A 16,121-nucleotide genomic window follows, 5' to 3' on the forward strand; every position below is an offset into this window, starting at 1 on the left:
ATAGTACCAGGCCCTTTTTCTGTTTTTTTAAATTGCGGTTTCTCAACCATGATTTTTCATAAGTAAATAAATTGAAATACATACTTCAATTGATATTGTTTGAAAAATGGAACAAGGTTATATTATACATGGCGGGACATGCTAAGTTCTTTCACTTGTTTAGATTTTGACGCTTTCATTTGCAACCAATTAGAACTTTTAGAATAACGTATTCATGTTCGCTATCGACACCATTTTCCCCAGAAAATAGCACTAGTGATACCATAGATATATCTACTATAGTTAAAGGAAATGACTATTCGAAGTATTTCTATACTTCGCACGGATAACGAGAAGACTACAGGGTAGCCCACATAAAATATAGCCCGGGGTGGTAATACTTTATTTGTACAATTATGCAATAATAGTACGAACTCACACGTTGGCGCGACTGAGCCAGAAATTTTTGGGGGGATGATCCGGGGTTAAAGACCGAGAGGTACATAGGACTACCCCTCTAAATTTTGGGAGGAGTACATAGAACTATCCCTTAAAATTTCGAAATTGTCAAATTTAAAAATTTGGTATGATCGGACCGGAGTATGTATCTCTGAAAGTTTGGGTGGTTCATATTGTTCTTTTGTATGGGTAAAGTATTGCCAAAATGTAAATTAAACAGGTTTTTAACCTATTTTATCATCTTTGACGATGCTTTGTTACTTTATATGATTATGTAGAGTATAGTGGTCTATACGCTTTCACAATACCTGGGTACATTGATGCTCATATCTTAGATTTCGGAAGAATACATAAGACCATTATAAAATTTGGAAATTGTCAAAAAAATTGGTAAATGTTCTCTAGGAGTCCACTGTAATTTTTTGTGGTCCATCCTGTTCTCTCTCTTACAGGTACAAAATTACAAAAATTTCAACATTTAGAGCTCTTTTCTACCTAATTTATTACCTTTGATGAGGGTTGTTATCAAGTTATATGGTTTTTATTACGTTACGTAATTGAGTATAGAGTCCATTCTCTTTTATGAGTTAAGGACACACTGATATACTCTTATAAATTTTTGATTGAGGTACATTGGCCCACCCCTGAAACTTGAGAATTGTCAAGAAACAGAATTTGATAAATGTTCTTTAAAATCCAATTATACATCACTACGAATATGGGTGGTCCTGCTTATCCCCTTTTGTGGGCAAAAAATTGCCGAATATTAGTATTATCACGTGTTATCTACGTGGACGGTTGTCGACGTACTTATCTTCTTTGGTGAACCTTAGTACGTTACATGATTATATGCCTGAGTACAGGAGTCTATTCTCTTCCTTAGGACATGAATACATTGATACTCCGTTCTCAAAGTTTGGGAAGGATACATAACGTCAGCCCTTAAATTTGGAAATTGCCAAAAACGAAATTTGTGTAAACGTTCTTTAACACTAAAGGTGGTCCTGCTTATCCCCTTCTATGGGCAAAAATAATTAGCAAAGTATTCATATTACCACGTAGTAGGTTTTTGACCAAATTTAACTTCTTAGATGAGGCTTTACTACAATATATTTTTATATGGTTGAGTACAGAGTCAATTCCATTTTTATAGGACGTATGTACTCTGATGCACTTCTAAATTTTGAGAAGGGTATATTGGCCCACCTTTCAAATTTAGGAATTGTGAAAAACTTTGGTAAATGTTCTCTATTACTGGAATATATATTTTTATAAATTTGGTTAGTGCTGCTTATTCCCTTTTATGGGTAAAACATCGTCAAACATTCACAATTTGGAGATTTTTGATCTACTATGTCTTTTTGGTGAAACCTTAGCGTATCATATGTTTATATAGATAAGTACAGTGATTAATTCTCTGTCATAGGATATGAATACTGATGTTCTTTTAAAATTCTGAGAGGGATACATTGCCCCACCTCTTAAATTTTCGAATGGACAAAAATATAGATTGGCAATTTTTTCCAACATTATAATATTAACTTTTCTAAATTTGGTTGGTTCTGCTTATACTTTTTTATGGGTGCAAAATTGACAAAAATATACTTACAAAAAGTAACATTTGATATTCTAGCGGAAATATTAAATTTTAGGTGTGATAATTGAATTAGCATGAGGCGCACATTTTGAATGTTATGCTTAATGCTCATTAAAATAAATTATATGAATGATTACAAGGTCCCGTTGTCTTTCATTGAACAAGAGTGCCTTCAGATACTAATTTCTAAATATCTGGAGGCGTACATCTTGACAAGCCTTACATTTAGAAATTGTCAAAAATAAATATTCATAATTGTTCTCTATGACTTGGATATGTATTTTTTGTTAATTTGAATAGTCGTTTGCATGGGTAAAAATTATCAAAATTTAAATTTGGGGAATTTTGATCTCATCGAAGATAAGAGACTATCATATGATCATATGAATGAGTGTAGAACATAATGTAAAGTCCGTCGTGAAAGTTAACTTTTAAAAAAAATCGGATTAGTTGATCTATATCTCTAACTTCAAATTTTGGGTTTGAAACCTATCAACAATTTCGCAGTTTGAATCTTAGGATTGTAGTTACAACTCATAATCTAAGGTCACTGGTGAAAAAGTTATTATTGGTTCAATATGATTGGTTAATCACTGTCAAATCTTTGTTTAAAATTTTAAAAGCAATTTTGAAAAGCTTTGTTTAATATTTTCAATCACTGTTTCAAAACTTTTTAGTATTAAAATTTTTACACTTTATTTACAGGACTCACAGTTTACGATCTTCCACGGGAAATTTTAGGATTTGAAACTTGATAGGTAATTGAGTTGATTTTGAGTTTAACGTCCGTTTCAGCAGCGAGGCTATATGAGAAGGGACCTACTGATTAACGTGCAATCCGAACCGCACACGTGAAATTCTTTTCTTGTCACAATATTTTTGCTTCTCAATGTTTGTTTGCTGAAGAAAAAAATGAAATGAAATCTTTGAGTTTTACGTCCCACGGTTATGCCGGTTAGGCTAAAGGAGACGGTGATGATGAGTAATAAATGAAATAGTGGAATGAAGAAAGTGGGAGGAAACGGGGAACCCCGAGAAAACCCACGCACACAGTGTTTGTCCACCACAAAGTTCACTTGGCAGGGGTTTTGCTGAAGAATGTAGTTGAACTTTTTAAAGTGGAAGTTCTTGTAGTAGCTGATGGGTAACTATTAAAACCGATTGACGTGCAGCACCAACAATTTCATACAGAAAATTACTTGCAACTCATAGTCTAAGATCATTGGTGCAAAGTTATTCATGATGCAATTTGATTGATTGATCACCTTCAAACCATTATTTTTTAAAATATTTTCTTTAAAATTTTATTTTGAAAATATTTCAACCCGAGTATTGTAGTTATAACTCACAATCTAAGGTCACTGTTGATTGATATTCTTGATTCAATCTGATTGACTGATTACTTTTAAATCTTTATTTAAATTTTTAAAAAGGCTTCAATTTTTAGCTAAAATATTTTCGATCATTGAACTTTTAAATTTTTAGTTTGAAAATTTTGTGTGAAACTTTTTAGTATGAAAATTTTAAGAAATTTTAGTTTCCAAATTTTGGATTGAGAACTTTTAGTTTGAAAATTGAAAATTTTAAGTTTGGAAAATTGTGTTTGAAAATTTTGGTTGCAAATATTTTAGTTTGGAAATGTTGGTTTAAATTGTTTCTTATCACGGTTTGAAAATGTTTTGGTTCAACATCTTTGTTTACATTTTTCAAGTTTGAATATTTTTACATTCATTGAAAAGTTTTTATAATTTTTTGATTACATGTTTTAGCTACAACACGTTTGCACTTGTTGAAAACTATTTTAAAAATTAGTTTGAAAATTTTCTTTGATGTTTCACTACTTCAAAATGTATAAGTCTGATAAACTGAAAGTATAAGAAAGAAACCAAAACAATTTAGAATTAAGAAATTTTCTAACATTGATCACAAAAATTTCATCACCATGATGCAATCACACATGTCAGAAGAAGTTTATGCAACGTCAGCAGAATTGAAGTGAAATTATGACATGTAGATTCTTGTTCTCATATATAAGTAACGTTCGTCGTAATTTCACCGTGGCTCTATTTTTTACAATTGTAAACACACATGGTGTGTTAAATGGTGTAATGTGTTACCAAGATAACCGATTCACAACAGAATGTACCTTTCAAGATTTTATCTAGCCAAAAGATATTTAATTTATTATTACCTAAACATTTATTCTATAACATAGATAAATTTCTTCAATCAACACTGTATAAGATGAAGATTAAAGTTTTACTTTGTGTGTTGAGAATAATGTACATTGAAAGTGGCAACAGGCACGTAGCCAGGATTTCGTGAAGGGGGGGGTCCGTGACATGAAATATTGTGGTCATCACATCAGGGGCTCGATCATTCTAAACAATTTTACTGGAACATATATTGGTTCGATTAGCCAGGATTTCGTAACGGGGGGAGGAGGAGGGGCGTAACATGAAATTCTGAAGGTCCAGGAGCTCGATCAATCTAAACTACTTTACTATCAACATATATTGTTTTGTGAGGATATGTTGGTAAATATTTTAATAAAGTATGAAGAAATCTCGAGTAAAATAATAAAAAAAAGTATTGAATAAGATTATACAATATTTACATCCTTCCTCTATTTATTCAAATATAACAATTTTCCTTTCATTATGACCTCAGCTATTATAAAAAGTACATACTCAATAATGTCTTGTAAAATATTTTGTAATATCTGCATTCCTTTTTCTGTTGAATCAAATGTTAACAGAACTTACTTTCCTCATATATTTTTGTTTTTATTATTCCGTCAACTACTGTCTGTTCAAAATGACAGGTTAAAGGAGCAGTAGAAAATTGTTTTTGAAATAAACATGTTTGATATTGCAAGGAAGCGATGACGAAAAATTATGATAAAAAATGTCCACGCTGTTACACAACGGCACTATGCTTTCGGAAGCTTGAAATCTTCCTGACTAGTATTAGAAATTCTGAGAATTCCGCAACTTTTCTAGAAATTTCAAATTTCCTGACTCTTCCAGGATATATCGCTCATCTCGCAACCATGTATTGCAAGTAATACAAATTTCCTCATAAGAAAGAGTAACCAAAAGTGTCCTGTAGTTTATTTTTAACGCTGATCCTTCTTTTTCTCATTTCGTTATGTTTCATCCTTCCCTAATTTTTTCGTTTCTCGTCTCGAAGGGGGGGTCCGGACCCCCCCTTTGCTACGTCCCTGGTTGCAATCAATTTTTGAAAATTATGTTAGTATTTTAGTAGTATTATTATGCTGTATCTTTAGTTGAATGTTTATTTTCTATAAAGTGTTATGAATCCAGATTTCCAAAGACTGACAATTAAGATAAACTAATAAAGGAAACAATTTCTTTCTTGTCCTTTTCATCAGTCAACTACTAGAAGAAGAGCTGATTGATCGTCTTTTAAGCAACTATTACATGAAAGATAAGTTTTTGCTTCCAGAGAGACTACCGGGAACAAGAAAGCCGTCAGAAATACAGAACTTCTATCAATATTTAGTAGACGAGCTCACATCGAAGCTTGTTCAGGAGGAATCAGCAAGTGAGTAAATATTACGAAATCAGAGAAAGGTCTCTGAAATAATATTGCACCTAGCAGTTTGTAAACTTTATAGGGGTTGTGTTAGAACATATAAAGCTTGCTCAAAAGTTATGGATTGGTCCTTTATCTCTATGCTGAATTACATGGTTCTTGTTTGAACTATTTTTAAATGATAAACTGTTGAATGTAGTGAAATTCTAACCAAGGTCACAAATAGCTTGGCACTGGTCTCAGGCTATTTTTTTCAATTCGCCAAACGGAATTGTTATTTTCTAGTTCAACATTGCTCCATCAGAAAAGTACGATGACATTTTTCGTATCTGAAGTAGAACAGACAAGTTTCGTAATCTTTGATCTCCTTATTTTCTGGTGATTTTAATTTTAGGTTTAAATTAAATAATGAATTGATTCTTAATGTCTATGTTGAACTACATTATTTTTTCTTTATTTATTTTTATACGGAAACTATTAAATTTAGTGTAATTCCAACCAAAGTCACAGATGGCCTGGTAGATGTCAGAGATCTTATTTTTCAGTTGATCTAGTGCAAGAGTTATTTTTTGTTTAATAACCATATATAGTCAATTTATTGATCCACCAATCGAGTATGTGGGTATTATTTAGTACTTGAAAATGGTCTCATATGCATCGTGACATATGCTATGTATGCTATGTATATTTTGCTATGTATATTTTGCTATGTATATTATGCTATGTATAAAATACTATGCTATGTATATTATTTTCTATGCTATAATAACTATGCTATGTATATTATTTTATCTATAGATGCAGCTGTTGTTGTTGAAGATACAAAGAAGAAAAAACGCGGTGGAAAAACGGCAGACTCCGCACGTCCTTCTGGGACTGCTACGGATAAAAAGATGGACAAAAGTACTTCTCGTGAGCAGTCAGAGATGTTATTACCTAAAGATCCAGTTGTCTTGGAAAGCAAGTTGGAAGGTAGGGTTAAACAAAATCTTTACTTTAAAATCCCCCACTAATATGACCTGTAGTGTTGCCCTCAATGATTTGATGACAAACGCATGTGAACAGAAGCGGCTTTTGGGCTGGAGAACCGGGCCGTTGCCCAGGGCCCCGCACACTAATTAAAGTATATTCAACATCGCATATTTTAATTTTTAAAAAAAACATGAGAAAATGACAAAAAATGTTTACGTATTTTATACTTATATTTTAGCTAACAAGTATAAAATATAACATAAACTTAATAAGCGCATTGGAAATAATATTTACTAATAATCCTAGATAGCACTAAAATTTAAGTTACTATTTTGCAGAGCTAAAACTAAAACTGTACAGAAAACTGATAAGTTTACAAAGAGTTTATAGATCAATATTCTAAGCGAGCAGTTTGTTTAATGTTTTATTGAGATTTATAGCAACAGTCGGGTCTACTTGTATAGCGTTAGTACTTTAGTAAACATCTATCATACGAAACGTACGTGCGAGGAGGAAATTAGCAAATACTGTGTTCTTTAGTGATATATAACTATCTTTTCTTCGATCTAAAGATAGGCAATAGACTGAAATAGTGTGACGTCACATCCGTCTCGTTGCTATGGCGATCGTAGTTTTATTTTTTAAACAACATGGCCTTAGAACTAGTGTTGCCACGAGACGAGACGAGACTTCATGATGTCTCGTCTCGTCTCGTGCAAAGTATGTCTCGTTTCGAAAAAATGTGCTCGTCCCGTCTCGTGTCTCGTCTCGAGAGGTTCTGTTCCGTCCCGTCTCGTCTCGTCTCGTTTGTCTCGTTTCGTCTCGTCTTGTCTCGTAAAAATATAGCAGCATACCATAGGAACGAAAGTAAAATGTAGCAGACTGCACCATGCAAATCAAGATACAACTAGGTTATTACCCAGAACACACAAGACAAGAAATGTCACGGTAGCTACACCGTGAAGCATTCACCTCTGGTGTGTGTAGTAGTCGGTTCGATCTCGGTTAGTGCCATGTGAGCTTTGTGGTGGACAAACATCGATTGTGTGTGTTTTCTCGAAGTTGTCTTCTATCCTACCACTTTCTTCATCCCACTAATTTGCCCATCATCATCCATTCGGAGTGGGCCAAAGTTGCCTAAAGGTCTTAAAAATAAATTCAAATAAGCTCACAAGGCAAGGACAAATAGTTTACAAGATAATATATCTCTGCTGTTAGTTGTCTGAGGCTTCTAGACTTTCTTTTAACATTCTGAAACATTGAAATTTGTTTCACCAGTTTCAATGCACGAATATACAGTAAATTGCTCATAGGTACGTCGAAGATGAAGACACTAATGTCAAATAATATTTACACGACAAGCAAAGTACGATGTAAAGGTGTCACCATTCCCGTAACTACCATATACTATCAGCCCACTTGCTTTATAGTGTCGTATAGATGTGTGTGTACACTTTGATTTCATGTATTCCAACCTTTAGGTTTCACAGTGTTAACCCATGCCAATCCAAAAACTACTCTCCATTTTAGCATATTTAGATTTGTTGCAATTATTTCTTTTTTTTTTAAAAAAAAAAAAAAAGAGCTTGGAACCAAATAATTTTATTGAGTAATGGAAAGTATTTGATTGAAATTTTATAGGTTACTGCACAGTAAAGTGCCATAGTAATGGGAGCTGAACGACACATCGTAGGAAAGAATGCTTGGGGCCAGTCTACACCTCCATAATACAAATCTGTTCCCATACCCGCGGGGTCTGTGCCCCTATATGGTGGTTGCTCCGTTTGTGTAACAAACTCATGACAGTACACTCAGATTAGCTAGTGGTCTTAAAAAATTTATTTTTGGGTGTCATTTTGGATTTAGGTTTCTTATATTATCGTGATCTATTCGTAATCATACAATGTACATCTTCATACCAAGCCGAACGGTCTGCGGCGATAGACAATCGGCTTGAAGGGCCCGGGTTGAGTCCCGAAAGGGTCATATATGGATTTTAACAGCATTTGTTTTTTTCGTATTGCGTCAGGGGGCGAAATCGTACGGGATAAAAGGATTTCAGTCTGAAAAATTTGGAGAGAATATCCTCCCCAGGTTATTTCATGGGAGTAAGGAATTATTAAAAATATAGGATATACATTTTATAGCAGGGTTAAAAATATGGTTTGGGTATCCTATTTCTTTTCTGTTAATTATGTTCTCGAATGTACGAATTTTGATCATTCTCATGATATTTTCTGCTTTCCACGGAGTTCCATGAATATTATACCAAATGTTCTTTACACTTATCAAGTTCGAAAGGTTTTATGCGCCTGTAAGAAACCATTTTTGAAGATAATTCAGGTCCTAATGAATGTTATTCACTAGGAAAGGGAACTATTCCCCTCCTCTCAACATAGAAGCAGAGGGCAATTTCGCACTCTGGTCAGATCAAACATTTCCGCGTAACAAAACGAAGGCCCCCCTGTAAAACCTCTTCACCTCCAGTGTTATTGTTAGTATCATAAATTTGCTGAAAGCAAACAATTTGAAGGGTTCGTCGACAATATCTTTGCTTTCTTTGTCCTTCACCCGGCTTCCAAACGAAGAGGTGAATTTTACAACATGAATTTTACAACCAAGCGTACGATTGCTAAAATGGTAAAAGTGTGTTTGTGAGTATGTGTGTGTGTGTGTGAGAGAGAGAGAGAGAGAGCGAAGACAAAATTTTAGTTGCAAGATGACGTACTTCAATTGCCGTTTTGGGTTCATTTAGCAAAAAGAATACCGCCACCAGAGAATAAAGACAAGTGTATGCTGTTCTCTTCCGCCATCTCAGCCAGAACTTTCAACTACAGCCTGTGATAAGTGTAGTACACCTTACCCAGTTTTCAAATTGAATAGATTTGGTTGGTATTTCTGTGTCTTTACCTTGTAAAAATCTTCCCTGTCTTCGTTTTGTTTGATATCATTCCAGCCTGAAATGAAAAAAAAATGAGAATTCCTCAGTTTACGACAAGAAGAATTTGGGCCAAGATGATATTTCTGGAAGCTCATGTCTCACGATTGTTTCATTCAATAGACAGAGGACACTTTTCTATGGAGGCTTTCCAACATCTTTTCCCACAAAGGGGATTTTCCTTTTGCAATCTATATGACCACTGGCAATTTCAATTTTGGCCATTCCCGCCAGTGTTTTCATTTTCGAGACACGAGACGAGACGAGACATTTCACGAGACGTCCCGTTTCGTCTCGTGTCTCGTCTAAAAGAGTTCTGTCTCGTCTCGTGTCTCGTCTCACAGGAGACGAATCGAGACACGAGAAATGTCTCGTCTCGTGGCAACACTACTTAGAACCTAAGTACAAAGCGAAAACAGTGACGTGTTAACTTCCGGATTGCAAACATCAGAGTAAAAGAAACACTTCTATGTTTTTAAAAGATTCCAATGAATGAAACTACGAAAACAGAAAAAGCAAGCAATTGGGTAAATATGTTAAAATATGTCAAGCGTTGAAAGTGAAATGTTTCCCCTGATATCGCAGATTTTGTGTTTTATACATTTAGAGGTTACTTTAAGTGCCAAAATATATTTAGCTTATTTATTATCGGATATTGAATTTAAATTGTGGACAATTTTTATTTAGTACCATCGATATCACACATTACATTCCAAACGTGTAGGTCTACAAAAATAGTGTTTAAAACTTATGCTGAACCACTCATAATTGGATGTTTCCTTGTTGTTATATTTTTAAGGTAAGTAGGAAATATAAGGAAAAATCCGACGCATGTTAACTGACCAGAAATTGGTCCAGATTGAAAATTCTCAGAACGCATATGGTTACAAGCTTCCTGTCTCTCTCTCTCTCTCTCTCTCTCTCTCTCTCTCTCTTTTCTTTTTTTGATTGATTGGTTGTGTCTTTATTTTGTAACCACTGTAACTATGTACTCATATTTTAAACGGTGGGCGTAAAATAACTGAATATGCCAATATAATTAACATCAAGGATTACAAAGTGGACTATTTTTTTTCTTACAGACAAATTAAGTATTTGTTCTATTTTCATTGTGCCGACAGCTCGTCAGTCTGTACCTTCTGAGTATTTGCATTGCTTGTAGTTGCTTTTGTTCATTGTGCATTACCTGGTAATGGCGTTGGCATTACTTATGAAATTTCTATCTTATCAGATTACCTAGAGATGTGCCTCCTGTAGAAAAAGGTTCCTTATATATTACTTGGTTAATAACTAGATTTCACTCAAAAAATTTTCTAAATATTGGACCCATATTCTTAATCTGCATCTTTCCCTGTCAACTTTACTTTGTCCTCAAAATATTATAAAATTATTATTAAATGTGTGTTCTTATTAACAGTATACTTCATAGTATTCTTATGGCTTCATGCGTTTGTTTGGAAAACAACGCGGCGATCACCATGGTAACAAAGAGGAAATGACGACATCATTATTTCAGTCTATAGTGATGTGAAGAAGAACTTTTGGTTTAACTATTGGTTCAAAATTCCGAAGTGTTTTGGTTTGTATGGTTTGTTGGAGTGTCACGTGAAGCCTGAATATTCATAGATATTTTGGTTTATTGTCAGTGACTAGTTTAGAAACATGACTTCGCGTGATCAGGATGTCGGTAGAAAATATTAATCAGGAAGTACCGAAAGAAAAATATCTGAAAAAAGAAAGGAGTTAGAAGAATAACTTCGTGGATCTGAAAATCAAGTTAAAGAAAAAGTGTTAGTGCGTGAATCCGTTGATAAACTGACACGTGTGAGTGTGAATATACAACGGCAGATAAAGTAGAAGCGGGACCCAGCAGCAGAGTTGAAGTATCACAGCCAGTACTACAACTTGTGGAATCATCGCGTTCGTCCTCATCCGCAATTTTTCACCCATCAGCACGGTCACCAACAAACGAAAGTGTCTGTGCAGTGTCTAATGGAAATATGGAGGATGACCCAGGATTATGACAAGGAGCGAACTTTGATAGTGTGTAAGGGCGAAAGTAGATGTGTTTTCAGTGAATAAAACACGGCGTTTTAGTGAATATCACTATATTACAATTTTGAGTAATGGTGAGAGCAAGACAGGCGTTGGAAGATTTATTCGAAAGCAAAAGATGTAGTTTACTGTTTTGCATAACGTTTGTTTTCTTGTGTAAGTACAAGTTTCGGTTCCTATAAGGCAGTGGTTCTCAAACTTTTCGATGACACGGACCCACTGTTGATTCGGGGAGTGATCTGCGGACCCCCTGTTCATTCGGGAAGCCATCTGCGGACCCCCTTGCAATGCTATCTGAAATTTCACATGGTATTTAAAATATACTAATTAGGTTTATCACTGACAAGAGAAAGATCAAGAAAAATAATGTAATAAGTAAATTATTCTAAAGATATATGATTGTTTCCTAGTGAATAAAATTTCAATTGAAAATATCGTAACTTTCACGACATTCTCAAATGTGGAGTCACTAATGTGAGGAATGATTTTTTTTTTGTGTTTTTCCATAATTGCATTGAAATCTGGAATAATTTTTTTCGCCATCAATCTTAGGTCCGATTCCACATTAAGATGATTTCCCTTTAAGGCTTTAATACTGCAAAGACCAGAAAAGGTCTGCTCACAAAAGTAAGTGGTAGGGAAAGGCATGAAATGTTACAATGTCTTTTTAGACAACTCTTCGTACTCACAGTGCATACGCAAACCAATTTGAGTCAAGAGTTACTCGCAGTGGCGGATAGGGCCTATACGATCATATTTTGGAAGCGGTTTCTTGTCGTCTTTTTAGAAATCTCAGAATTGGGGGTGGGGGAGGCTTGATGTTTATAAGCAGAGGAATGATTAACATTTGGTAGTGGTGAGAGCTTTCCGCCACTTGAAGATGAAATGCATGAAATTCCGGGGCGTTGTACAGTTAATATACAACTGTTTTTGAAGGGTCCTAACAAAAAATAAATGTCTCTCACTTGAAGTAGTCCTATATAACGGTCGACCAACTTCAGGGCAGAAATTTAGTAAAGTAGGAAATCATTTAAATTTACAAACGTAGGTATAATTTCTAATTGCTTTCTTTTAGTAACTGAAAAGTACTTCTTGCGTAACAGCTGTGAGTTCCATTTTACTACAACAGATTTCAATTTTTAGGCTTCACAGACCCCCTGGCTAGGTCCCACGGACCCTACTTTGAGAACTACTGCTATAAGGGAATGCGTGATTGGAAGCACCTTGGTAGTTATGTGAAATCTCACGAAACGAGTAAGCCCCCCAAAGAGTGTGTATTGAAATGGTTAGATTTAGGAAAAGGACAAACTCGCAATATCTATTGACACCATGTCTGAGACTCAAATTGATGCAGAAAAGCAGTGGTAGTTTTTTGGACTTGCTCAAGTTAATAGCTTTATTTGATTCAAGCCTGCGAGATCATTTGCGACAAGCAATAAACAAGGAATTTAAGGACCATTACCTTGGAAGGAATATCCAAGATGAACTTATACAACTGCTTGCGACTAACGTCTAAGCTGAAATTGTGGACAAAATGATGAAGAGTAAGTACTTTTCAATTATTGTTGACTGCACTCGAGATGTCGCTCGTATTGAACAGTTCTCTCTGATGCTGCGTTTTATTAACAAAATCACAGGCGAAATCGAGGAGCACTTTGTGGGCTTTATAGCCGTCAAGGAAGCTACAGCTGAAAGCTCAGCATGTTACACTTTCACCGAAACTGAACAACTAGGACTATGATCGTGACGCAAACATGCGTGGAGAAAAAAGTGGCATGCAAAGAATTCTCATTGGAAATCCCTCGGTTTTTTTAAATTTTATTATTATCTTGTGGAAGTCCCAATTGGAACTTGGTGTTGGGAGACGTGGCAAGTTCCTGTGAACGTACCAAGTCCTTTGGAATTCTCAGAGACTGTACACACTTTTTGCTTACTCAAGTGAAAGATGGACTATTCTTAAAGAACATGTCCAGATTTCTTTGAAACTTCTCTCCGAAACAAGGTGGGAATGCAAAGTAGAATCCGTCAAAGTAGTCAGATACCAGCTTAACAGTGTGTGTAAGATTTGAAAGAAGTACAGATTGTGTATTGGTCAGTGAGTGCCAGTCACTAAAAGCAGAAATAACAACTTACGAATTTGTGATCTCGGTTGTAATGTGGTACGAGCTTCTTACAAAGATCAATATCATCACTAAAGTGTGGCAAGGTGAGAAAATGAACTTAGGTGTGACAAGGAAGCACCTGGAAGTGTTTCTGAAATGGCTTGAAGACTACCGGGAAAGTGGCTTTCAGACAACCCTGCTAACAGCGAAAGAAGTCGCGGAAGAAGTGGGAATTGAAACTGTTTTCAAGACTGTCAGAAAAAGAAAGAAAATTAGATAATTCTCTTACGAAGCTGAGGACGAGGACCAAGAGCTTTCTGCAGAAGACTGCTTCAAAACAAAATACTTTTATCTAATTGTTGATTCTATCCGACGAAGCTATGAACTACGATTCGAAGCTCTGAAGAAGCATGAACACACATTTTGTTTTCTATATCAGGTAAAAAAATTTATTGACAATCGACGAAGATCTTACGAAGTGCTACAAAAACTTAGAACAAACATTAATCGCCAGAGAAAAATGTGACATGGATGGACTGGAACTGTATGAAGAATTGAAGATTTTCTCACGAGCTTTTATGGTAAAAACAACCTACTATCAGTGCTTAAATATATAAGTGAAAACAAATTGAAGGAAATCTACCCTAATGTAGACATTGCTTTACGAATACTACGCACAAAACCGGTTACCGTGGCATCTGCAGAGAGGAACTTTTCAAGACTAAAACTCAGGAGTACCCTGTCCCAACAGAGACTGACCACTCTCGCCCTTCTCTCCATCGAAAACGACGTGGCTTCTTTATACTACAGTGCTTTGATAGAAGAATTCAGTCAACTGAGAAGTCACAAAACTGTTTTTTAAAGTAAGCATGGTAGTTTCTGTTTTTCTTTCTTTTTTTTTTTTAAAAAAAAAAGAGCAGTATGTACTTCAGTTCATCGTACATTTTGTTTTACACAAAAGCTTACAGAGTATGACTGCGCGAGTGTCCCCAATCCAAATAGTAGGGCCCCACGGCGCCAACTCGCACAGGGCCCCGCAAGAACAAAGGCCGACTCTGCATGTGAATGACGATAATAATGATTTAGAAAGAAAAGTTGTTGCCATCGAAAAGTTGTTAGAAATATAGTCGCTAATGGAGACGATATCCAAAACCCAAAGTGATATAAATCAACCATTAACCTAAGTAATAATCAACGTCGCTTACTATAAAGTAAAAAAAATGTAATAAAAGATAGCTAGAAGCGGTTTTCCGCAATCAATTAAATGTCCCAAGAATTTATTCCATCATGAGTCTAATCTTTCTGCTAAAACTGGAAGTTGAAGAAATTAAATTTACTACCACTTGTAGTTTCGTTATTAACTAAGAAAATAGCATGCCATACAAAGGAAACTTTTGATGTACAAAACTCCTTCGTTGTTAAGCGGTTAGCTTTCTCGCCTTTGGTGTGGGAGATCCGGGATAGATTCCTGGCAGGAGATCATGTGGTTCGAATCCTACGTTAAGCTGCATATCCACATCTCGTATAACCTCACTGCTGGAAGGGACGCTAAACTCAAAATCAAATCAAATCTAAATCAAAGTTCCAGGTTAGAGGAAATCATGTATTTGTTTCCTGCAACCAATTTCCAATCAACCCATGCCGAGTACATTATGGTTTAAGTATTGTATAGATAACAGTAGATAAGTGGTTAGAATCTAAAGTTGCACAATTTAAATTTTTCCATCAATGATTCTGTCTTACTAACTTTATTACTAAACCCAAATGCTAAAGAAGTGATTGAGTGGAATACTGAGATGGGACAGTAGAGTCATTATGTACACTTATGAATGACAAATTAAGCGGTAATAATAATTACGAAGTCAAAATAAATTCACAAGCGAGAAATTTGAGAATTCTCCTCCAGAGTGTTGTTACATTAAACTCTTGAGTGCTAAAATTTACCTTCACTTATTCAATAGTTTCCTTTTGAGATTATCTCAATAAAGGGAACTACCATTAATATTGTTTTGATGTTCTTATAAAGTAGATAAGCACCTTAAAGATTGAATGGTGAACGATTGTTGATTTGTTTTTATATTTGTAAATTAAAGTGTTTCAGGCAGAGGTGGATCTAGAAAGTAAAAACTGGGAGTAGCGCAGCCAGAACCCAGACTATGATAGGTGTGTGATGAATTTACTATAAACTTTCAAAAATTTATGCATAATAGCTTAACTTATTTTTGTCACCGAAAAACCTTGGGAGGGGGCCTAGACCCTCCCGGCCCTGGCCTAGATCCGCCACTGGTTTCAGGAACTGTTGAGAGAAGTGTGTACCGAAAGTCTCTCCTGAACTAAATTATGTGTCAATAACTAGTTTAAAGACTGCAAGCCTTGCTTGGATATCGGTATTCTTAGTTTGCGAAACCTAGTAGTCTGACAATAATAAGTTGTGAACCTAATAAATGAAGCCGAAGTATTC

The 16,121-nt window shown here is 35.1% G+C and overlaps 1 protein-coding gene across 1 annotated transcript in view; it reads left to right on the forward strand.

Moving 5' to 3' along the window:
- LOC145685811 (hydrocephalus-inducing protein-like) overlaps nt 1-16,121 on the forward strand; it is a 461,224-nt gene that overhangs the window by 49,253 nt on the left and 395,850 nt on the right. Inside the window, exons 8-9 of the mRNA XM_081758381.1 lie at nt 5,430-5,602; nt 6,392-6,565. Coding sequence (XP_081614507.1) covers nt 5,430-5,602; nt 6,392-6,565 — 347 coding nt within the window. The remainder of the gene's footprint in view (nt 1-5,429; nt 5,603-6,391; nt 6,566-16,121) is intronic.

Source organism: Thermobia domestica, chromosome 1, assembly GCF_964235325.1.
Source record: "Thermobia domestica chromosome 1, izTheDome1.hap1.1, whole genome shotgun sequence".
Taxonomy (NCBI): Eukaryota; Metazoa; Arthropoda; class Insecta; order Zygentoma; family Lepismatidae; genus Thermobia; species Thermobia domestica.